The sequence below is a fragment of the Thunnus albacares genome, chromosome 17, assembly GCF_914725855.1.
Source record: "Thunnus albacares chromosome 17, fThuAlb1.1, whole genome shotgun sequence".
Lineage (NCBI taxonomy): Eukaryota > Metazoa > Chordata > Actinopteri > Scombriformes > Scombridae > Thunnus > Thunnus albacares.
The window spans coordinates 8,960,225-8,984,213 of record NC_058122.1 but is presented as its reverse complement, the minus strand read 5'-3'; the positions used below and the strand labels follow the sequence as shown (position 1 = coordinate 8,984,213).

Here is a 23,989-nt window from a genome sequence, read left to right as displayed (position 1 = left end):
AAGAATGCTGCCAGGACATAGCAGGACACTGGGGGCCCAGTATTCCCATCTCGAGCTTCCCTACATGACCCAAGTGATTTTTAAATGACATCAATAAAAGATACAAACAAAAGTGAAAATTTGATCACAGTGCTACTGAAGGCAGTGCCAATAGACCCCAAGACAATATGTTCAAATAAACAGGGAACTTGGATGTGAGTTTTGAGTGAGGAGCCAAGAGTGGGACCTCTCCCACTATCGGCATGGCTGTGAGAGCTCCATTGTTTTGCCCGTCTCAAATAGCCCTGACAAATTGCGCTGAATGTAGAACCTCTGTCTAAACTACAGGCATCTTCCAAAAGACATGCTGGCACGGCACCAGCTCTGCGTTTTCCCATCAGTAAATTTATCATCAGCCAGCATCACTCCACAGCGTTGTTGCTGGCCAGTGCTGTTTCTGAGAATTCGAAGGGCATCTCCAATGTCCAGACAAAATAATCTATAGTGTTGTAGAGAGAAAAGTTTTAAGATTAAAACCTCAGTTTAGCTAGAATAACATAAATAAGTCTTCCAGAGCTTTCATAGGGGATTTCTGCAAATGCTTCAAAAGAAATTCATCTGTATTACATAGATTCATGTATGCGGGTAACAGTTCTCATTATGTCATGAGGAAACTTTTTTGTCTCATGCTCACAAACCCTTTCTTTCATACCTCCATCCTCCTTTTCTGTTCCCCTTCCTCTATTGTGTTATCCAGCTGACAGGTGGAGAGTGAGGGAGAAAAAGACCAGACTTTTCCTGGTATTCACCATCTATGCGCTAATAATGAGTTCATTTCACATTCTAAAGATAAAGACTGTTACAGTATAAAAAAGTAAGAGTATAAAAAAATGGTGAGAGAGGAATAAGGAGGTTATAATTGGAAAAATATCAATAAACAATAAAGTATGAATGATTTAACAAGTAATTGAAGCATGAATAAATTGTTCATATTTAAAGGTTAATTTTTGAAAGAATTCAAAACACTGTGCAGAGTGAATGATAGTTAAATGGTGCCACCATGTGTTAGTAAGTATGTACTGCTGTATGGGTCCAAGTTTATAACTGTCCAATTACATGTGCCATCTACTATGTTTTAAGGATGAAACGATAAATCGAGTTATTTTTCAAGCAAAAATATCAAAACAATCAAATTCCCATATGTCCATTGTGAGGATTTGTTTTTTTCAAAAACAAAATATATTTAATTTATTTCTCGAGTGCTGGTCAGACAAAATAAGAAACTTTTTGGCATTACCTTACCTTGCACCATTATCTTTTTGAATTATGTTATTGTGTGTTGTGTTGTATTGTGATGTATTTTTTACTTTTACTGAGATTTTATGGGGCAAATAATGAATCAATTCATCATGAAAATAATAGTCAATAGATTCATCAGTAATTGTTTATTTGTTTAAATGCAGTTAATTTTAAAGAAATGAAAGCTAATGTGTTCTTTACTATTCTACTACTCTAAATTTTATAAACAGACAGAGACAAAATATGAGATAATAATGTTCAAAAACGTTCAAATACAGCATTTGCTAAAAGATTCAAATATACAGCTTTCAAATAAATCTGTCATTGCATATTTCAAAAGGGTAAATACAAAAACATGTTAAATAGCAATATGGGAAATTCCCCGCTGAGTGTGTCAAATGGACTAAAGCGGCAAAATCTTCTATACAGTACAGACATGTATGTTATGAATCTAGTGCACAGACATTATACCTACAATAAGAAAATATGGCAACTGCAGGGAGTCTACATGAAGGTTGATTTTGAACCATGTGCACTTTGTACATGCGTGTATTCAGATGGGTGTGTTCAGGCTACCATGCGACCGTTCATTTCTCTTGAGGATGGGCCGCGTTCATTTTTCAGAGCCTGTTTCTGTACAGTGAGGTGATGACAGTCAATGTGTCTGAACTCAGCTGCAAACAGGCCAAACAGGCAGAAGAACACCATGACCAAAGCCCATTCACACACTGCAGCCCCAGAGGTATAGCCTGTATTGTGGAGAATGGACACTGGAGGAGGGGAGAGCAGTCAAGGATAAAAAGTAGATAGATAGATAAAATAAAGGAAACTAAAAGTCATGAAAACTACTTCATTTTTTTCGGGGTCTATGAGTTCTCAAAATTAATTCTATTGCACTCAAAAATACAGTGTGTTAACACAATACCTGTCCAATATATCCGTGTACAAATCTCAAAACACAACAATGGAAAGTTGATTAAGATCCAGTGAGAATATCTGTCGAATGAGGATTATATTGAATTTATTGTGGCAACAACATTTTGCACCCAAACAATGTAAACAATAATTTAGTGCAGGGGTACTTTACAGTCACCAGGGATTAGCCAAGATTGTGGAGAAGCTCAAATACAAAATAGAAATTATAATTTGATTTAAAAATATATCCATTTATTGAATTAGCTGTAACACGCACCACGTGTTCAGACTACATGAAGACTAGTCTACAGTTAGCTAAAAGTAGTGTATAATGGTTCACTAAAAGTCATGGGCAAATGGTTAAAAGAGATAGCTCAAAGAAGTGGATAGACAGTTAAAATTGTTAGTTAAAAGAAATGATAAATTGTTGAAATAGTTAGCTAAAAGTAATGAATAAATTGTTGACATAGCTGGCTAAAAGTAATGATAAATTGTTTAAATAGTTAGCTAAACAAATTGTTGACATAGCTAAAGGTAACAGAAAAATAGTTAGCTAAAAGTAATGGATAAATTGTTGAAATAGTTAGCTAAAGTTAACAGATAATTTGTTGATATAGTTAGCTACACGTAATGGATTGTTGAAATAGTTAGCTAAAATTAATTGATAAATAGTTGACATAAAAATAATGGATACATTTTTGCGATACTTAGCTAAAGGTAATGGATAACTTGTTGACATAATATGGATAAATTATTGACAAAGTTAGGGATAAATTGTTGAAATAGTTAGCTAAAGGTAATCGATACATTTTGACAAAGTTATCTGAAATTATGGATAAATTGCATAGATAAAAGTAATAATTAAGTGACCTTCTACCACTCCAAATGGTAGTAGCACAAATGCAAAACTTGACCAAAATGAACTAAACAAATATATGTATATGTATATATGTATATACATATACATATATGTATTGTAACAGTGCCCATCTTTAATTTTGTTAAATAACATCCAATCCATTCTTGGATTTTAGATTTTCTTATTATCATTTTTTAATGTGTTCAGATAGGAAGGATACTAATGATGACCAGGACGGTACAGAGGGTGCAGCAGGTTGCCCTGACAGCCCCCACCCAACATTGGTCCTGACATGGCTTCGCCCGATAGGTTAGAAACAGCTGTACCCAGAAGTATCCCAGGCCAACGAAGAACGCCAGGAATGCTCCCAAAAGGTGAACTCCCATTAACACTGATTGCTAAGGAGTGTAAGCAGAGAGACAGGAGATTGTGAGTGATGGATTATAAAAAAGGAAAAAAAAACCTACCCAGAGTGGAACTCATGGGGGATAGGAGAATGCAACAAATGGAGCAAGGGAGACAGGGGAGTTGAAGAACGTGGTCAAAATATAGCTGGAGCATAGGAACACAGAGCCTTTACCTGGAAGTTGCCAATGATAGAAATGCCTACAGAGGAGATGAATCCTAAAACAATGCTGGCGATGTTGACCTTTCCGTGGTTACCATAGTCTCTAACCTGCTGAAAACGGATTACCACAATCCACAGGGCTGAGAGAGACAGACAGGGAGAGAGAAGAGGGATGATGAGATAGCCTAAAAGTTACTAGAAAACAATTATGATTAAAGTCAAATTTAAAGGACGATCTTAAGTTTTAAACATGTCTTTTCAGATGCAAAAATGTTTATCTAGGATCAGAGAACAGAGGAGGAACAGTGATCTGGATCAATCTGCAAATACCAACATCCAATTTATAAAACAAACTGACATTTTGACTTAAATTTGAGGACTTCTACATATACAAATTCACTAAAAGCAATTCCTCAATCTGTCAATAGTATAATATGAGAGAAAATAAACCGTACATCATTAAGAACTGAATGAAAAACAGGCACATGCAAGTCCAAGCCACCATAAATGGAGTAAACATATATTTTATTACCTAACACAGAGCAGATATTGCAGACCTGGGAGAAGAGACAGCTCTGCGGGCTGTAAGTGCCACAGTGACTAAAGGGAGAACGTAACAACAGAAATATTATAATTCATTTTAGTTTAGTTTAATTTCTTTAATTTTCATCATGTCTCAGGAAAGAAAGCAATCATACCAACCTGATAAAAGGCATTCCCTCTGTTATGTTGACTGATCCATTTGTTACAGCTATAGCAAACCTAATGGGAAGAAAACAACTGTATTGTGACAGGGGGAGATACAATGTTCAGTAGTGAGTCTGCTGATAAATTATATTTTTTGAACATTTGTACAGAAACATTTAAGATTTTGGGTGATTAATTATCAGAGTTTTCGAAGAAGGAAACGAGACACCTGTTGTCTCTGCTTTAAAACAACCACGTGGTCAGGTATTAGTCATAAATCAGGTTTGTTATATAATTAAGAAAGCAGTATTTCTATAAAACTGTATTTTTAATAAACAGCCTTAAATGGCACAGACCCCCATAAACTAGCTTAAATGCTGTTTGTTGTGGACACATTTGCAATGTTCAGTTTAACTACGACCACTGCTAAACAGAGACCACTTCCTCTGTGGTTCGGTTTTAAGAACTGAAATCAGATTTGTAAAACAGGAAGTCTATTAAAAAAAGCAAGAGTGTTAATAAAGGAGGAGGACAAATACTCACACAGTCCAAATGCCCACAGTGCCAAAGACAGCCAGGAAGACGGGAAGCAATGCCCACAGTGCCATGTTTAAGTATAGGTGCTGCTCAGTTCATTTGGAAGCAAACACACACAGGTGAAACATTTATGATTGAATAAATGAATCTCAGTTTTGAAGATATTCAAAGTCTTCAGGAGAAAATACATACAAAAGTTAAAGTGACAGTGTAAAAATACAATATTAAAAGACTAACTTACGGAGGTTCAATAACACAAAAGTTCAGATGAACAGTGTGTGTGAGAGAGAAGAGGACCTGCTCTGTGGTAAGGAACAGTTTGCAAGTGGAGAAATACTTATCTGTTACACCTTCAAACTAACTCAGTTCATCTACACCATTACCGTAATAACGCTAGCTTAGTCATGACATTGCACGGGTGGAGTGATAAGTCACATGATCACAACAGTTATGTATGTGGTGTCAATGTATGTGTATGTGGTAGATGGTAGGAGTGTAGAATAATGATGAGTAATGATATTTGAAAAGTTTAGATTCTAAACAGCCTGTCAAAAAACAGCTAATTTCTTCATTCTCTGCACTGAGAACTACAAAATGCGCAGCTAGACTGAAGGTTACGGTAAGCTGACAGTTTCTATTCAAAGGGCTGGACTGAACTTTGAGCCTGTGTTTTTTTTTTTTTTTGATTTACAACCTCATGTATATGTTCCTCTCAATTCTAACAGTGGGTTTCCTGTCCTCTACAGTTTACATTTTCCTTTCCCTTGACTGAAAAGAAACACCTGAGCTTAAACACTCTAAACAGGAGAATTTCAAAGCGGTTTCAACTTAAATGAGTGAAATGTTTGGAGTTTCGATGACCACATTCACGCCTTGATGCCTGCAAATGACTGTAGGATTTATTAATATTAAGTCATAAAAAGGTGGATCATAAATTTACATAAGCATATAATCAGCATTTTATTATGACTAAGCATGTTGTAAAAGCCCTGGATACACATGACCTTTGGTTCCTGTCACTAGATGTTCATGTTCATAAAGATGATGAGGAACATGACTAAGATCATATTACAGGTTATTAGATTTATATGTTATATTTCATTTTAAAAAGTAACACTCTTAATGATTTTGAGTATGAACACAAAACAGTTATATATTTTTCATCCTTATTCAAATGCAGCATGCAGAAATGAAAGATACCGTAAAGAGAAATTCATTCAACCATTGTTCTTTATTGAGGTACAACGTAGCATTCACCATGGACACACATCATGATGAAGTCTCTTTCTCTTGGTTTGTGTGTACGTGTGTGTGTGTGTGTGTGTGTGTGTGTGTGTGTGTGTGTGTGTGTGTGTGTCTGTGTTTCAGAGCTCAAGCTCAATCTTGATATCCATCTTAGCCTTGTAGGGCTCCAGCAGGGGGCGTACTTCCTCGGACAGGAACCTGGCCACCTAAAGTAGAAGAAAAAATACTTTACACACCATCAATTTTTGTCTATAGAGTCTAAAATTGGATCCTAAATGACATTTTGGATGGACTTTTGGGCACTTTGCTGCAGCTTTCATGTCCAGAAAAGCTAAAATACAAGGTGCTATGTATACAGTTACTCAAAAATAGACACACGTAATAGCAGAGGAGCCCTCAGATTAAAGCTGAGGACTGTTCATGTTGTACCTGTTGAGGAGCACGACCAATAAAGGTCTTGGGGTCAAGTAGGGCGTCCAGCTGCCCCAAGATGGGGGCGAAGTAGGGGTCAGCCTGGACTCTGGCCAGCAGGTCGTTATCACCACCCTCCTGTTTGACCACAGCTGCTGCTTCCTGGGACAGGACACGGATCTTCTCATGGCAGTCCTGAAGGAGAGAAGCAGTAGGAAGATGGAGACCCGTGTTGAAAGTTAATTTTCTGTCAAATATATCATCTCTTCTAGGACAAAGAGATTATTGCTTTAAGTTCAGATCTTGATTTAATATGTCAGGGTTTATTTTGCAAGGCTGACTTGCTCACTGAGCAGTATCTCTCATATATCAGTAGTGTTGGCTCCCTGTACCTGTCTGTTACCTCCGGCCTTCACCATGGCCATGATGATGTTCTCTGTCGCCATGAAGGGCAGCTCATGACGGATGTGTCTCTCAATGACTTTGGGGTACACCACCAGTCCTTCTGTGACATTCTGCAGCGTGCTGAGGATGATGTCCGCAGTCAGGAAAGACTCGGGCAGGGAGATCCTCCTACACATGAGAGAGAGAAGGTGAAATTAGTTAAGTATGCAGAGAAGCAACAGGTGCTGACTAAAAATAGCACTGCATCAGAATATTTCATATATTCTGATGTCTGACCTGTTGGCGCTGTCATCCAGTGTCCTTTCCAGCCACTGGACTGAGGCCGTCTGCAGCGGGTCAGCCATCAGTGCCACCAGATGTCGGGCCAGGCTACAGCAGCGCTCGGCACGCATGGGGTTCCTCTTGTAGGGCATGGCACTAGAACCTGGAGGAGGAAAAGAACTTCATGCTGACATATGCTCTGTACCGGTACCTGCATCACAGGATAATGTGTGTTTGAGTTTTGTGAAACTGTACAAGGCAAATAATGAGTGAACATACCAATCTGTTCTTTCTCAAAAGGCTCCTCGATCTCCTTCAGGTTGGCGAGCAGACGGATGTCAGTACAGATCTGCAGCAGACAGAAAGATCAAAAATGAGCTTCAACAAGTTAATGCATATATTTAATGCTAATGTAAAGTCCACTTAACAGTCACTGTGTAAATGACACAACTTACACCACTAGATGGCAACGTTTCTCTATGTGTCTGCAGATTCTGCAGCTTACCTTATGAACAGTAGCTCCCAAACTGGCCAAGCTGGACAGACTGTCTATGTCCACTTTACGACTGTAAGTCTGTCCAGTCACCAGGTAGGCTCTGGGTAGCAGAGGAACAATATCATGAGGGTTAATGACAAAGCAAGTCTCCACCACCCTGATTTTGGTGGTGACATTTAATTGTTTACACAATAACAATTTCATCTCCATTCCTGCTTCTCTTGTGTTATTAATGATCACATTTTTTTCTTTTTCACTTAAGACATATATGACTCTACTGAATATTGGAGGCAGTAGGAGCCATCCTCTTAAGTTCACACTTACTTTTTGAAGCCAGCCATATCAGTCACCATCCTGTCAAGCTCTTCTACCTGGTGGAGGAAAGATAATTGATGATAATTCATTATTCATTACGACTGACACAATTTAATGTACCAGAATACAAAATGTCCTAAGTAACAAATGATTTATTTAAATCAAGTCGATTCATACCTTGTCATGGTCGCCCTGAAAGAGCTGCAAGAAGCTGGCTTGGGTGCCAGTGGTCCCCTTAACACCCCGGAAACGCAGGTCGTCGCGGGCTCGCTGAAGGTTCCGCATGTCCATGGACAAGTCCTGCAGCCACAGACATGCTCGCTTTCCTACAGTGGTCAACTGGGCAGGCCTTAGCAGGAAAGAGACAAAATGAATGATATGAGGAAGAGAGGAAACATATTAAACACTGTACAGTTTCTGTACACAGTAAAGACATATGAAAACACTGGATGACTGGATGCATCTGATTAGAGAGAAGCAGCTGTATTCAGACTCACTGGTAGTGTGTGAAGCCAAGCGTTGGGAGGTCAGCGTATTTCTCTGCAAAGTTTGCCAGTCTGTCAATGACTCTCGCCAGCTGTGGAAATAAGAACAAAGGGTTTTGTCTCTGAATAATTACATAATACACTTCCATTACTCATACAACCTTCACATCTAGACTGACTATTTTTGGTGCTTTGTGACTCTGCAAAACGCTACAAAAAAAAAAAACCCATCAAATATAAGCTGAGGTGATTATTTCTACATTGTTGACTTCTTACTAAACAGCTGAGGCCTACAACAACAACAACAACAAAAAAAACAGCTACTATGCCCCTATTACCACCGATTTTACGCATGCACAACTGGATGGGTGTGCATGTTTCCTGGCAAACAGCTGAGCCTCACCTTAGGCAACAGAATGTCAAATCCATCACGCAGCATAATTAGGTCCTGAGGAGGATGCACAAAACAACTTTAGGAACACGGAAACTTTTAAAGAGAAGCACTTTGCAGCAGAGAGCTGTGAAACAATATATTATAGCTCATTTAACACCAACACATGGTGCTCTGTGAGATAAACGGTAATGTCATCTAAAATTAAGGCTGATAATGTCTTCTCATCTTATTTTTTTTTTTTAAAAAAGTGCATAATCACAAAGGAGTATTATATATTATAGTAGGAAATAGTGTTTAAAGGCCAATCAGTTGTGTCATGAGACAAGACAAGTATGGAGGACAATATTGGATAATTGATCCTGTATTGTATATATAAAGTGATCCAATCAAAACAATCTATAGCGAAACATATGAAATGAATCATCATTACAGTATTGTCTCCCACGTAGCAGGAGGTGGCTCCGAGGTGGATGATTGGAGCAGCAGCGGGGCAGCAGTGTGCGAAGGTGTGGACGTGAGCCATGACATCATGCCTGAGCTTACGTTCTTCTTCAGCTGCCATGGCAAAGTCGATGTCTTCTGCGTGGCTCTCCATCTCCAGAACCTGAGCGTCCGTGATGGGCAGACCTAAAGCCTGAGAAGGAGGACGATAAGGTGAGAAAGAGGAAGAGTGTCCACAGGTACATTTATGAAGTTACAATTTTATTTATTGGCATTTTTATTGTTGCAACTACTTATCGGTGGCTTTTCTGTAAATGGTGCAGTAGCCCAGAACAGACAAACAAAACACTCACTCTAGAGAGGGCCTTTTGTGTTTTTTGTGAGTTTCACGCCCACTGTAGGTTCTCCTCCACATTAGAAAGGAAAGGTTGAGGGCGAGGGATGCAATCTGCAATCTCACCAATAGATGCCACTAAATCTTACACACTGGTCCTTCAAGAGGCAGGTATTCTGGTCAAAGGTAACGTTATTTTAACACAATGCATTTGATTAGGACTGTTACCTTCATTGACTTTCTCAAAAAGATAAAAAACAATCACATATCAGTCTTTAAGATGCTTGAACAAAAGGCAAACTGTCTACTGATTGACTTTTCTGTCTTTTCCACAGTCATGACAGACATGTGCTCTCCTCGTGAGAAGATTCTCAATATCCTGATTAGATTGGACTTTTTTCTATTAAGTTAGAGCAACCATGAGGAGAATACAGAATGGCTTATTTGAGAAATTGGGCCCCTGAAAGTACCTCTCTCCCTATGTTGAAACACTGTTCACAACTAAACAAAGTCAAACCCTGTCATGTCAAAGGTCAGGCTGCAGGCAGGCCCACATCAAGCAAATAATGGCTCAAACAGATACATTTCACTGTAAAAAATAGGTTTACAGAGAATAAGCTGGGGAGTACACTGTAGTATAGTTATTGTACCAGCATTTGGAGGAAGAAAAAATGCAGCCTCTCGGGGGGCTGTCTCCTGTTACCGTGACATTCTCTGTATGCTATTTTCACACACAAACCACACAGTGGCAGCGACAGACCAAGCTAACTCTGCACAGGCAAACTGTAGCAGAGCTAAGCCCCTGAAGAACACCTCAAAGTAAAAGAAGAGAAAATTGGACTCTGACCAGTTCTGATTAGTGTGTGGTCATGTGAGATGATACATGTGAGAGAGGGTCTGTCACCAGTTTACCTCCTGACTTCTTTAATATTACAAATGCAGAAGTCACTCTGAGAATTAGCGTTTGGGCTGTTGTAGCACTTGTGACGTCTACAGAGTAACAGGGCAGTAAAACACATTAAAATATTTCTACAGTCGGCAACAGTGAAGGAGAAAAATTTCAGATTGTTGAGACTGCTGCATTAATTGATTAAATTATAGCCTGACGATATAGGATATTACTAATTTTGATATTTGAGAGTTTTAAAAATCTGATAATGATATACTGGTTGGTATAAATTTTCTTCACACAACCCATATATATACTGTTGCCTTAATTTTGATTTATTTTTTTAACATTTATGACCAAGAAATGCACTGGCCAGGACATTTTACAGTTGAATAATATAATAATAAACATGTCTCTACTCTGTGGTGGACAAACTATAGAAAGGAAACACTGTTTCAAAACACATCTTTGCCATTTCAGTACATCAGTTTCTTGTCATTTAATAGCTGACATATACGCTCTTATCGATATATCTGCAATGAGCTAATATCAACCCATTTATCACCCTGGCCGATTTATCTGTCAGGCTCTAGTTCAAATCATCAGCAAATGCAAACTTTTTGTTTAGCTAAACATACCTTGTATCTTTTTGATAAACACTATGAGACTACAAAGTCGTGCTGTGCAGCCAGATATTGTTCAAACCCAATTTACCCACACCAATTCATATTACATTCTAGTGATGATCCCAAAATTTAGATACCAAACATGTCAGACTGTATGTGGAGAAAACATGTTTAAAATTTGATAGAGTCTTGGGTTGTAAACCTCATACAGCTTCAATAATGAGCTGGAACTAGCTGACACAAGCTCAACACCCATATATATATATATATATATATATATGTATATGTATATGTATATGTGTGTGTGTGTGTGTTTAAGTCTGATATTGTTAGATAGTGTGGAATAAAATGTTTTTATCAACCATGAAGCAATTTAAGGGAAAACAAAAGTGGGAGCAGAAAAAGGTTGAGTTTACTGCACTGATGCTGTTGAATTTTGACCAACATTTTCTATCTTTGGTTATCTTAGTATAGACAAAACACACAGTATTTAGTAAAGAGCAGCACTGATGGAAAGGGCAATATAACCTTTGTGCTCTTATCATAAGTCTTATTATTGATTTCTTTTTTTTTGGGGGGGGGGCGACAAATTCTATTTGTTATACTGGAAAATTAAATAACATTTTAATTGCTGAACGTCTTATTCATTAATGCATATTTACATAAAAAGCCTAATTTCATTGTGTGTTAGTAAGATACATACAAACATACATACAAGCTGTTAAAATAAAATACATTTTTTAAATGTAAGTGCAGCCTAAAACTGCTTAGTGTTTTTATCTATACTCTATCATATGTAGCTTTTCTGCTTGTTGTATGTTACAATAAGTATACATAGCTGTGCATAGCTCTCACAGAGCTGTATGGCCCTCCTTAAAACTATATTTAGAGCAGGGAACTTGATATGTCTCTCTGAAGGTCGAAACTTTACTTCATAAGACGTATAAAGCTTGGCAAAAGTGTGCATATAAACACACACTTTAAATAGCCAGGGCACATGCTGTGGTTGCTATGGTCTAGCTAACAATGTGTCAAACCTTCTCAGCCTTAGCCAGGTATATCCACAGCTTCCTCCAGGTTGTGAATTTCTTCCTGTCACTGAAGTTGTAGGCCATTTCCTTGCTGGCATATCTCGACACCAGCGGGGAACGGTACTTCATGAACTCGTCTGCTCCTGCCATGGTTGTCAGACGTGGTGGTGTCCGCTAAAACAGAGAGGTACTACCCTGCACCTTCACCCACACACACACAAACACACACTAGCTGCCGAAGTAGCCGGCCACTTCAGATTTGCATCACATGGACAAGGCGGCGCGGTTTTTACGACACTCGAAGACGGCGTACGGCGTGAGGTCTAAATATGACCATGGGTAACGGTATACGGCAGCGTGGTGGAAGCATGTCACTTAATTGTTTGCCAATATCTTGTTCAAATACAGATACGACGGTAAACTGCTGAAACAAAATTTTGTCCTGCGCAGTAATACGCCTAGTATCCTCCACAGTGCCAAAATCATACAAAAAGAAGCGTGAAAACGGTGCTCCAATACATCAAATTATGTCAACAAACGTTACAAAATTGTCTTTTTTTAAAATGTACACAGCAAATGTACATTTTTAATCCTCTTTCATACGTCAGTTCCTTGGGTCCGTGAACGTATCTCGCCTTGTAACACACATAATTAACCTCTAAGGGAGTAAAGGATGAGTTAAGGCATGTGGGGTGATTTTTTTTTCTGCTCCACATGACATAATCGTTATGCATCCCGCAGATATTATTCACACTAAGGTGACAGTGCTTTGAATTCCGATACCATTTGAATTTGCTATTTATGGGAGCTTTTATTTATTATTTAAGCTGTGGCTGCATGTCTCATATCAATATTTAAATATGTTCATGCAGTATGCATCCCTTCCCTGACTCACAATATTTATGTGTCTGCAGGCATCAAATAAATAGTTGTGTTTGTGCATGATGCAGCAGCTGGGGAATACATCTAGAGAACAGAGTGCTCTCTCTCTCTCTCTCTCTCTCTCTCTCTCTCTCTCTCTCTCTCTCTCTCTCTCTCTCTCTCTCTCTCTCACTCCCACATTCTCTCTCTCTCTCTATCTCTCTGTCTATCTATCTTTCTATCTGTCCTCCTGACTGCAGTCTGCATACAGTGCCACACTGCTGCTGCTGCTGCTGCTGCTGCTGTGTGATATGAGCGTGGGAGGAACAGTTTCCTCTCCTCTTCAGAAAATGAACACACATCTTCCCGTAACTGCTGCTGCAGGGGTGGATTTGGCTTCCTGTCTCCTGCATTGCACAATCTTTCAGCTCTGCTCGGACAGATAAGTAAGACAAAAGAAGGAGCGCTGGAAGACGAGGAGAAAGGGTGGGAGAAGAGACAAGAGGAAAGGACGGTAAAGAGCCACAGTGGGGTGTGGGGGTGTGGGGGATAATAGATTGCAAAAAAAAAGAGGGGGAGAGGTTGAATGGCAGAGGAGGAGTGAGGAGAGGAAGGGAGGCAGGGGTGGACACGGGGAACAGAAGATAGAGTGAGTTACACTGCAGTAGAATGAGGGTTAGAGTGAAAGAGAGAGCCAAGAAGCATTTGAGCTGCCAGCCTTTTGCACGCCACTCAGGATCTGTCGCCGCGCACTCCTCTTTCTGAAGAGGCAAGAAGACGAATCCACCGTGGAGGCTAGAAGGAGAAGGAGGAGGGGGGCTGAGGAGGAGGAAGCCAGAGGTTCTACACACAAGATGGCTGCTGTGTCCTCTGCCTCTGACACTGGTAAGTGAGTTTTCCTCCTTTGCCGCACACCTCCAGTTCAGTCATCATCATTGGTTCAGTCGCAACATCCGGGGAGTCGGGGGGTGAGGGTGTGGGGGGGGGGGGGACTCTCAACACCATTTCATGCTTGGACCAAACATCCACAATTCTGGAAAACTGTTGCTGGAGTCAACTTCCTGTGTTTAGCAGCTCACATGGAAAGTGTCAGCAGCGGTGAGTAACAGGGGTAAATCAATAAACTTCCCTCTCCTCTCCATCGTCTCCCCTCTTGTCATCCTTGCAGAGCAGGAATTTTTCCTCTCGCCATCCGCTGAATATTCATACTCATCTGTGCTGCCATTTTATCAAAACATCTATCCTCTCCGTGTAACTTTTACTCAAAGTAAATCATATTCTGTCCACATGCCATTCTCTCTGGAAGGAGTCCAAGGTTCCTCCTCTCTGACCCATTTTTTTCCAAAGGCCAAGGACAGAGGGAAACAAAAAGGAGGCATGCTGAGAAGGGGGGTTAAGGGGAGAGAAGAGGATAAGGGCAGGAATGAAAGAGGAGGCAATAAAGGAGAAAGTACCAAGAAGCAAGAAGGGCACAGAGGGGGAAAGTAAGGAGTGAGGACAGAAATTAGGGTGAGTGCATGAGTAGGAGCAGGAGAGGGATGTGTTGCAGTGGAAAGAATACATTAGTTTCCCTATATCCAAAAAGCACTTTGGGGACAAGCCAGGAGACAATACTTAAGAGACAGAACAGGGATAAAGGTTAAGAATAATCTCCTCTGAGAGCCAACTGCTGTAATAATAAACACACTCATCCATGTGGAAGAAGAGCCAAAAGGAACCTCCAGTCTGACCTTTCTGTATTACAACAGGAGACCCCAGGGGCCGACACCCCCCTGAGCGCAGACTACTGATCCTGGGGGGGCCACAGTCTGGCAAGACCTGCACCGCCAACACCATCCTGGGGGACGAGGTCTTCGACGCAGGGACGGAGACCACTCACAGCAACGTGGGCCAGACGGAGATCTACGGCCGACGGGTTACCGTGGTTGACACCCCGCCATGGACCATCCCCAGCGACCCGGAGGACGACACCGAAGCTGACAACAACGACAATGCTGGTGCTGAGTCGGACAGCCCACCACGGGCCCCGCCTAGCCTGGACAGCGAGGGGCCGTGCATGGGGGCCATTCTCTGTCCTCCTGGACCCCATGCAATCCTGCTGGTGGTGTCTGTCACGCAGCCTTTCACTGACACACAGAGGAGGGCCGCAGAGGAGCAGTTAGGGGCCCTGGGTGGAGGGACCTGGAGGTACTCGATGGTGCTCTTTACTGGGGTGGACAAACTTCCAAAAGGTGTCTTCATCGAGGAGCACATAGCGAACACTGGAGAGGCCCTGCAGTGGCTGGTGGAGAGGTGTGGAAGCAGGTACAATGTCCTCTCTTTCCCTTTTTTTTTGATTTTACAAAAGCCTGCCTCTAAACACAATCAAATCCCTTCACTCTTGTCCTTGTTAGTCTTACTACAGTGGTTCAGTAGATGGCTTAAGAGGGTGACTCCTGTATGATCTTCTAAACCATCAAATCTTATCTGCATCAATTAAAATGATGTTTTTCTACCTGCAGGTACCATCCTTTTGATAACACTCGGAAAGAAACAGAGGACAACACACAGGTACCCGAGCTGATGGAGAAGGTAGAGGAAATGATCACTGACAACCAAGGTTTGGCTGGATTTCATAGTTACAGTAAATGATACTGTATGACATTGTTAATGAATGTACCAATTGTGTTATAAAAGCTGATTGGAAACAGTTTAATGGATAATTAATTGTTGCTGTTTATGTAGGCTGGTACTTTGAGGTGAATGAGCTGATTTTGCTGGAGGAAGAGCAGGCCAGGAGAGCTTTGGAGGAAGAGAGGATGAGGATGGAGGAGCACGCAAGGCAGAGGGAGCAGATGATCGGAGGACCTCCCAGAGGTATGTTGTGTGTGTCTGTGTGGGTGTGTAGTTGAGTGAGTCATACAGTAAGGGAGAGAGATGAAAACAATTCTCCAGAATTGATGTTCTAAGAAATAGCCTATTCATTACTGGTGAATCAATATTACCTTTACCCTTTTTCTTTCTTTTTATTTCTAATGGTTTCTCTTATGGCCATCTTTCTCCATCTTTCTTTGTCTGTCTTTCTCTCCCTGTTTATCTCTCCGGATTCCTGTGTGTGCAGAGTTGAGGCTGCTATTGTTGGGCTGGAAGGGTGTTGGAAAGAGCTCAGTGGGGAACTCCATCCTTGGCCGTCGGTACTTTGAGTCGGGCCAGGAGACGGAGCTGTGCCTTAGGAGGCAGGCACTTGTGTCTGGTCGCCGGGTCACTATAGTCGACACCCCGGGGTGGGACTGGTTCTCAGTGAGGCGAACCCCCAAGCGCATCCGCCAGGAGTCACAGCGTGGCGCTGCCCTCCTGAGACCTGGACCCCACACCCTGCTGTTGGTCCTCCCAGTCGTCTCATCCCTCACTGCCAGGAAGAGGCGAACACTTCTGGCTCACATAGAGACTCTGTTTGGTGACAGCGCGTGCCTCCACACTATGATACTGTTCAGCTGTGGCGACTGGCTGGGCCGCACCCCCATAGAGGAGCACATTCTCAGAGGGGGGCGCGAGCTGCAAAGACTGCTTGAGTACTGTGGGAACTATTATCACGTCCTGGACAGTAAGACTCCTGGAAAGGACAGGAGTGTCTCTGTCCTGCTGGATAAGATCGAGGAGATGATCAGGGAAAACGGTGACAAGGCCTTCCTCCCCATACAGACCGAGTGGTGTAAGTAACACTTAATTATTTCCAAATATATTTTGCAAAGATAATTAGTGGTCAGTGGTTTTGTCTTGTGTTGCAGTTGAAACACACATATATGAACACATAACAACACACACACAAAATCAGGCTCCCTTGTTTTTGATGCATTTCACTGTCTGCTGTTTGTGTGTCTTATCATCAACATTCCATATATTAAATTTGTTTAAATCAGGTCTAATATAATTGTGTTGCATTTGACAGTGAGCGAGGAGAGCTCTTACTCTTCAGACAACACCGAGCCTGAGGATGACTGTAGGGGATGCCAGCTACAGTGACACGATCGTAGCAAAAGGAAAGTGGTCCGGCCCTTGTTCTGAGTCTTCAATAGGCCCAAACATCACCTCATGTAACTTAAACCTCATCTAGATTTCCCTCTCAGACTCTGAGGAGTTCTGAGGAGAAAACTGAGATAAAACAAAAGGTTTGGAACAGGAGTCTTGTAATGATTAGCTCTTTGTTGGAAAAGTACCTGAACTCACTGATCACTGAGCAAAGCTCTCCCTGGACTTAAAGTGAATGAATAACCACGTCTGAGACTAAATGTTCTCCTCAAACCAGAGAGGAGAAATATTCTGCTTCTGCTTCAAGGGACCAGAGCTCGATCCCTGTTCATGAGCATGTTCACAGAAGTCAACTGCTGCTAAAGAGACCCTGTTTCAACACTGCAGAGTAAAGAATTACTCGTCATTATAACTCTTTGTTCAGACTGCACTGACCACCTTTGTATCACAAGTTGAGAGTTAGTGGTTTGTCATTTTGCTTTCAGCTAACATCAAAACCAAGAAGAAATATGTTTGAGAAGAGAATATTATCATGAGCAGTCAGATTTGGCGGTAGCACTCACATCTGCTGTAAGTTTATCACTCTCTTTGTTAATGCAAGACTAAGAGGAATGTCTCCATGTAATTCTTGTGCCATACATACATTTTGACTAGATTTTACAAAATAGTCATCCCCTTCTGCATCACGTGCCATTTGAGTTTCATTTGAATCAAAGGATTCAAAGGAAAGGGTTTGAGTGAACGCAACCCTTTGAACACCAAACCAAAACATGAGCAGTGTGGCAAAAGATGATAATATGTACTGAAATGTGTGCACATCAATGTACAAAAAATGTTTTTAAAAAGTGAGGATAGCCTTGAGTTGTTTGTGTACCTTCAGACATGAAACATGCTCTCTGATCTCTCACGAATGATATTAAAGTGAGTTTTCTTCATTAACATTTGATTAGCTTCTGCTCCATGAGTCAAGGTTGAATTGATCCCTCCAGGGCATATTCTGCAACATTTACAGGAACGCTGATTAATGCTGACTACAACATGTAAGATGGGAGTCGCATATTAATTGAAATTGGAGTTACTCTGAGTATTTGCTTAAGTTTGCTGGAACTAAAAGAGAATCAGTCTTTGCACTTTGGTTGTTCTTTTGGTCGTCTTGTGCTAAAATAACCAGTTTAGCCCATGAAATCAGTTGAATCAGTAAATATAGTCATTATTAGCCCATTTCTGCTTTAGCATTTGTGCTAAAAACAGTTTGGAAAAGGCTATATTGAAACTATGTGCAGTCTTAAGGTCCCTGTGGAGAAGCTTGGGCTGGCTCCGCTTCACTGTTTGTGGTCATGCATCCAGTGCATTTATCGACAAGGTAGATTCAGCTACGTGCCTCAGCATCAAAGCGTGAGAGTGGGAGTACAGCCCTGCAGCAGGGCAGTATCCTATAGACTACATCAAGCTTTCGCATGCTACAGAAACAACATAACCTCATGAATCATTGGAGCTCACATAGGGCTTTTACTACCTGTTAACTTTTTCTACATCATTGAGACATCTGCTCCTGGCATCAATAGTGATGTTGTGAAAAAAAATTATATATATATATACATATATATATATATATATATATGTATGTATGTATGTACTCAGCTCTCAGAGGCATGTTAAGACAACGCATGCAGATAAATGAGTGCCTAAAGAGTTGATGGCAACCTCACTTCTTACTCCTCTGAATCTTGCTTGAGCAAGTCCATGTGAATTTCTGATATGACATCACATCCCGCCTTTACAGCTGCAAAAAAATTAAAGTGGATAAAAAGAAACTCTGAAAGATACTAAACCGGTAATATGTGACCAATACCACTGCCATGCTGTACATTTTTTATACAAATGATGTAGCCTATAAAAGAAACCCTGACACTGCTTCCTCTATGCTTTACTGACTCTGTGCTTCATCTAGTGATGTAGGCTACCGCAGCACTTAGTGTGATAAGCATGACTTTACAATTTGATATGAGGATGTTTCCAACATTCATTTGAATCCTAGAGTCCCACTTCCACATGTGAATATATTGTATAAGCAGTGTATATTTACAGTGTGAGATACATTACATTGTAGCTTTTAACAGAGTATTTTGCACTGTGTAACTTCTACCACTTTACTGTAGCCAAAGTGATGTTACTTCCTTTGTGGTCCTTCCTAAATGGTGATTGCATCATCAGTACTTTGTTCGTTCTCAGACAACAATAAAAGATGTGTATATATTGTTGTGTATTTCTGGCTTTCATATTATTATTATGTCATATTAATACAAACTTATTCAGACAAGTAAACTGCTCTGTGGAGGAAGTAGTAATTGTGTAGTATCGTCACTAGGTGGCACTGTAACAAGCAGATTTGTTAGCCACCATACCCCCAGAATACTGACTGTGTGGATAATTACACTAAGAAAAAACATCTTTTAATCAATGTGAAATTATACATCTTTATCTCCAATATGACTGTGTTTGTTAGTATTACCTTCTCCACTGAAGAAAGGGTTTAAAGTGTTTATTGAAAATGCATAAAAGAAGTCCATGGCTGTCATGGGGGTTCACACAAAAAAGTTTCATTATATTGTTTCATCTTTTTAACAAATTACTTTGAGGTGTATCTTACCAAAATCTGTTGTTAGTACATACAGTAAGTGCACTGTATACTGTTAAAGCGTCTGTACTTGTACTTTTGAAATCCAGTTGTGGTCATGATCTTTGATTCTTTAAAACAGAAGAAAGTACAGTTTGCTTTTTGTAGGTTTCTATTCTATTGCTTAATCTGGTCAAGTAACAATTTATACTGTCTGTCACTATGTCTAGAATTATGTGAAAAAAATGCAGGGTTAATCTACATAAACTCAGTTTGCCCTCATCTTTCAACCCAATATAAACCAGTGATTTATTTTGAGTTTACTACACTCTTATTGTGCATGGTTAGTATTGTTGTTAAAGTTTAATGAATGTTCTAAATCTAACATCTTATGTTACTCTTTTAAAATGAAGGCATTTACATAAGGAGGATCAATGCCAAGTTTTTTTGTCTGGAGGAAATGTTTCTCCTATTGTAAATAGTTCTACACCATTTTGAGTTTGGCGTACCTCCAAATATAGACCATCTTTAAACTATCTGGAAGAAAGCCTGGACCAATTACAGCGTGCTCACCTAGGACCAGTTGTAGGCTGAATGCACACATTTTTCTTGGTAATATTACTCAAGCTGTGCCTAGGTCAGCACCAGTCAGCACTTTTCCCCCCCTCTCGCAAGCTTTTCCATCCTCCCTCAGACTGTGACAAATACAAATGTGTTCTTTTAAGTACACAGACACTTCAGAAAGTGTCTTCAGTGGACAGCAGAGAAACAATACACCAATATAAGGCAGTTTCGTATCCCAAACTTTGTATTTAGAAAAGGCATCTGTAACTTCACATGACTGTCAGTTAATCTAATACCCGTGTGTCTGCAGCACGCTGCCAGTCAGGCGGGCTCCATTATCCTTATCTAGTTTGTTTGAAAAGAGGCTCCACTCAAACAGACGCCCACAAGCTTATTGTAACGAATAATCAGACAGGGAACAAAGACTCTTTGTTAGAGAAAAGGTTACATTGCAAACAGGCTGTAAAGTCTATTGTACATGTTATACACAATTCATCTGCACTGCAGTATCTCTTTTGTTTTGATTCAAACCTGTGGTGTGGTCTTCCACACTAACCACACTTGCTATGCTGTAGGGTAAATTTTCCATATGAACAGGCATTCATGACCTCACATGCCAATTCATGCTATATATACCCTCAGTGATGTGTATTTATCAGTATGCAACAGTTATATTGAATCTTCTGAAGTACTAAGAGAAAAATTAAAGCACTACCCTCCCAATCTACATCATTAACTCCCAGAGGAAATCACACCACATGCCTGAAATTAGTTTTTAAGACTCTTTATTAAGAGATTAATAATACAGATGGTCTGGTTATACTATACTATGCACATTTTAAAACTTTAAAAAAGGACATCTCACTATCACATTACTGTGGACCAGAGATATGAGAAGTTTATATACATCATAAAGAACACAGGTTTATATACTGAATGGAAAATACTTGTTTCAATAAAAACTACTCTGAATGTGACAAAAAAGGTATTCTATATTTAATACCAGTGTTAGATATTTAAAAAGGAGATATGCTGACAAACATCGGTTTTACTGGATTGTGCATCCATGACAAGCTGTGTAGACAGAACACATACTATACTGATGAGCCCCCTTTTGCAATCATCCACTTCTTGTTACACACATTATCTGTCATTGTTAGGTCCAACCACTAGGGGTCAGCACTGAGACCTTTTTTGATCCTGGCCATGCGGACCTCTGCCATCAGCTCTTTGAGGTATTCAATCTCCCTGGCCATGGATTCAGCCTTCTCAGTCAGCTCCATGTTCTTCCTCTCCAGCACTTCATGCTCTGCCAGAAGCGATTCCTGCTCAGCTCTCTTCTTCTGACGGTAGCGAGTGGCAGCCGTCTTATTCTGCTCCATCTTCTTTAGTTTCTTGTTCTTTACCGCCTTCAAAGATGTCCTTTCCTCTCCACTTGCACCCGGGAGTGACTTTACTTTGACATTGGTGGCACTGGAGGAGGCTGGGCTGGCTTTATGTTTGGGTTCAGGGTATGGTCTGCTTCTGGAGGACCTTGGTTGAGGGGAGGCTGGAGGAGAGGAATGAATGACCTCTGAAGTGGTGGTTACAGTGGTGGTGGTGGTGATCCCAACTTCATCTTTGGGAGTCAGAACCAGGACGATGCGGGTTGGTGAAAGGGAGAGTACGAGTCTCGGGACTTGAGGGACCACAGAAGCTACAACTGGCTTCACCTCACTCTCTGAGACATCCACTTCACTGCCCAGGTCCAAGGTGTAGACTGGAGAGGAGGGAGAGTCAATCAAGGGGGAAGATGGGTCAGGGGAGGCAGGCTCAGATTTGATTTCCAACTCTTCTTGTGGCTCTGGGACACACAGAGAAGGGGAGGGGACCTCCTGCCTGTCGATGAGGACTTCAGGCTCAACTGCTGGAATGATAGGAGGATCTGAACAGACTGAGGGAAGAGTGGTGGGAGGAATACTTGGAGGAGAAGCAGTGGGAAGACTTGGGAGAGCAGGAGTTGAGAGAGCAGGTATTGGCAGGGAGTCAAGCTCCATGGGGCAATCCAGGGAGGCCAGGAGGTCTTCTGGAGAGCTGGGGGACTCTTCAGCAGGACTGCACGAGCCAATCAGAGAGTCCAGGTCAAATTCGCTCAGATCCACCCTTTCAGCCATCCAGTCCAGGTCACCGAACGCATCCTCTGTGGGGACAAATGAGGCACGATATTAATGAGCTATCGGCTTTTTCACTGTTACACTGGCACTGTGCTTAAAAGGCTACTTTCTGTTAATGAATATTAATTAACAGTCATTACCTTTGCCATAATCTGAGACTGTCTCGGTACATCTCAGCTGACCAGGGTGGCCCAACCAGGGGAGGGAGAGCAGGTCAGACTCAGTCCCGGCTTTGTCCCCATGGAGGAGGATGGCCGGCGGTGAGGGAGGAGGTGAGTAGAAGGGAGGAGGAGAGGAGGAAGACAGCGATGAGGAGGTGAGGGGTGACACAGGTGATGTGGCCCCCTCCATTGAGGTTCCTCCTCCTTCGTGTTGTTCTTCTTGGTCAGGGTGAAATAACAGGGAGCCCACGGCGTCAGCCATGGGAGAGGAAGGCTCCCAGAGAAGGGCCTCCATGTCTTCCAGGCCAAACTGTGAGTTTGTCATCATCATGGTCATAGTGGCTGTTGTTGGTCACAAATGGAGTGTGTGACGATGCTAGGAAAGCGTCGAACTCTTTTATGCTGTCGAATGCAGCAGTGCTGAGGGTTTCCACGTAGGACCTGAGGACAGGGGGAAAAGAAAACATTTGTGTTAAAAATTTGATCATCAATACTAAGAAAAATCTATTGTAGTAGATAAAACCCTAAAAAAGTTGATAAAGATGAAAAAGGCTGGAAGATGTAGACTTCAAACTGTCAACACTAGTGATGTCACCGCACAAAACAGTAGTGTGGGTATGAAAATAATGATTCTGATGTCACACGGTAAAACCGCTCACATTTTAGCGCAACACTGCCCCCATCACTGCAATGCACCTGCAACACATCATGTGTTTCAACCCAGCTACGAGTCTTGTGACTCTGACGTCAGTGTGTTTGCCAATGGGGTCATACGGTCCACCGCCCTCCCTCACTAAAACACAGCCACATTTTTGTTCTCCATCCGCCCACAGTAAGCCGCCATTTTGACACAAAAGAGGAAACGAGCCATTTTCTTCACTGCCACGTTGGCACTTGATCGCGTTAGCAACTGAGTTTGATACAAATGTAGCAAATCTGTTCTCGACGATTAGACTGATACAATGTAGCGAGGACATTAGAGCCAATAAGAAAGCGTAACATTTCACTTTAGTGTCTGATGTTGCGTCATCTAGATGGTTAATCCTTTTTATACAAACTACCGCTAAAAAGCTTAATTGTATTAAATTATAACTATTCCACTCTGTGTTTTTAAAATGAACTGTAAACGGTAAAACTAAATAACTGGAATTTATTTAAGGTCTGGTTTAACTACCGCTATAGGCCGGGCAGCTGTCATTGACCATATGTTACAAAAATAATACTTACGACATGTTGCTGAAGTAGAAGTGACTCAGTGCACTGGTTGGATGCACTGTTTTGTTGGCTGCTGCTAGGTCGCTGCACGCGTCTACACTGCCATTTCGGCAAAAAGTGCGATCTCCGACAATGCTGTTCCTTCGTTTCCTTGGGATGGAAAATGGCGTGTGGTGTGGCGCGGTGCTATTATAGAGCCAAAGATAGAACAGGAGGTATCCTTCCGCAGTGGT

The 23,989-nt window shown here is 41.2% G+C and overlaps 4 protein-coding genes across 6 annotated transcripts; 1 reads left to right on the top strand and 3 right to left on the bottom strand.

Annotated features, from left to right (window-relative positions):
* Positions 1 to 1,450: 1,450 nt before the first annotated feature.
* Positions 1,451 to 5,654, bottom strand: tmem150b (transmembrane protein 150B). Its single transcript, XM_044332024.1, has 7 exons — positions 5,086 to 5,654; positions 4,851 to 4,930; positions 4,323 to 4,382; positions 4,153 to 4,220; positions 3,633 to 3,760; positions 3,273 to 3,450; positions 1,451 to 2,048 (listed from the first exon to the last, which is right to left on the bottom strand). The coding sequence occupies exons 2-7, from the start codon at positions 4,913 to 4,915 to the stop codon at positions 1,846 to 1,848; spliced, it is 702 nt and encodes a 233-aa protein (XP_044187959.1). The 5' UTR covers positions 4,916 to 4,930; positions 5,086 to 5,654; the 3' UTR covers positions 1,451 to 1,845.
* A 402-nt stretch (positions 5,655 to 6,056) lies between these two features.
* On the bottom strand, positions 6,057 to 12,438 carry adsl (adenylosuccinate lyase). Of its 3 annotated transcripts, XM_044330345.1 has the most exons (13): positions 12,184 to 12,438; positions 9,287 to 9,490; positions 8,866 to 8,910; positions 8,475 to 8,554; positions 8,155 to 8,326; positions 7,987 to 8,033; positions 7,672 to 7,762; positions 7,446 to 7,515; positions 7,182 to 7,329; positions 6,893 to 7,073; positions 6,519 to 6,695; positions 6,184 to 6,295; positions 6,057 to 6,149 (listed from the first exon to the last, which is right to left on the bottom strand). In XM_044330345.1, exons 1-12 carry the CDS (start codon positions 12,325 to 12,327, stop codon positions 6,209 to 6,211), a joined length of 1,446 nt encoding a protein of 481 aa, XP_044186280.1. In that variant the 5' UTR covers positions 12,328 to 12,438; the 3' UTR covers positions 6,057 to 6,149; positions 6,184 to 6,208. The 3 variants fall into 3 exon arrangements, with proteins under 3 accessions (XP_044186280.1, XP_044186279.1, XP_044186281.1); XM_044330344.1 differs by having other exon boundaries at positions 6,057 to 6,295; XM_044330346.1 differs by lacking the exons at positions 6,057 to 6,149; positions 6,184 to 6,295 and having other exon boundaries at positions 6,589 to 6,695; positions 6,904 to 7,073.
* Positions 12,439 to 12,581: 143 nt separating this feature from the next.
* On the top strand, positions 12,582 to 21,195 carry si:dkey-110g7.8 (GTPase IMAP family member 8). The gene is made up of 6 exons (XM_044330343.1): positions 12,582 to 13,923; positions 14,787 to 15,342; positions 15,540 to 15,637; positions 15,763 to 15,894; positions 16,139 to 16,729; positions 16,967 to 21,195. Exons 1-6 carry the CDS (start codon positions 13,893 to 13,895, stop codon positions 17,038 to 17,040), a joined length of 1,482 nt encoding a protein of 493 aa, XP_044186278.1. The 5' UTR covers positions 12,582 to 13,892; the 3' UTR covers positions 17,041 to 21,195.
* atf4b (activating transcription factor 4b) lies at positions 20,996 to 23,965 on the bottom strand. The gene is made up of 3 exons (XM_044330347.1): positions 23,769 to 23,965; positions 22,521 to 22,982; positions 20,996 to 22,406 (listed from the first exon to the last, which is right to left on the bottom strand). The coding sequence occupies exons 2-3, from the start codon at positions 22,876 to 22,878 to the stop codon at positions 21,397 to 21,399; spliced, it is 1,368 nt and encodes a 455-aa protein (XP_044186282.1). The 5' UTR covers positions 22,879 to 22,982; positions 23,769 to 23,965; the 3' UTR covers positions 20,996 to 21,396.
* Positions 23,966 to 23,989: the final 24 nt, after the last annotated feature.

Excerpts from the sequence above, each read along its gene's own strand:
- tmem150b (XM_044332024.1), bottom strand. The coding sequence starts at position 4,915 with ATGGCACTGTGGGCATTGCTTCCCGTCTTCCTGGCTGTCTTTGGCACT. Across the intron at positions 4,221-4,322 it reads GAGGGAATGCCTTTTATCAG|TCACTGTGGCACTTACAGCC; the intron begins GTTGGTATGATT and ends TTCTCCCTTTAG. Across the intron at positions 3,761-4,152 it reads CAATATCTGCTCTGTGTTAG|CCCTGTGGATTGTGGTAATC; the intron begins GTAATAAAATAT and ends TGTCTCTCTCAG.
- adsl (XM_044330344.1), bottom strand. The coding sequence starts at position 12,327 with ATGGCAGGAGCAGACGAGTTCATGAAGTACCGTTCCCCGCTGGTGTCG. Across the intron at positions 8,555-8,865 it reads TTGACATTCTGTTGCCTAAG|CTGGCGAGAGTCATTGACAG; the intron begins GTGAGGCTCAGC and ends TTATTTCCACAG. Across the intron at positions 7,330-7,445 it reads TTTTGAGAAAGAACAGATTG|GTTCTAGTGCCATGCCCTAC; the intron begins GTATGTTCACTC and ends TTCCTCCTCCAG.
- si:dkey-110g7.8 (XM_044330343.1), top strand. The coding sequence starts at position 13,893 with ATGGCTGCTGTGTCCTCTGCCTCTGACACTG. Across the intron at positions 15,343-15,539 it reads GTGGAGAGGTGTGGAAGCAG|GTACCATCCTTTTGATAACA; the intron begins GTACAATGTCCT and ends TTCTACCTGCAG. Across the intron at positions 16,730-16,966 it reads CCCCATACAGACCGAGTGGT|TGAGCGAGGAGAGCTCTTAC; the intron begins GTAAGTAACACT and ends TGCATTTGACAG.
- atf4b (XM_044330347.1), bottom strand. The coding sequence starts at position 22,878 with ATGACCATGATGATGACAAACTCACAGTTTGGCCTGGAAGACATGGAG. Across the intron at positions 22,407-22,520 it reads AGTCTCAGATTATGGCAAAG|AGGATGCGTTCGGTGACCTG; the intron begins GTAATGACTGTT and ends TTGTCCCCACAG.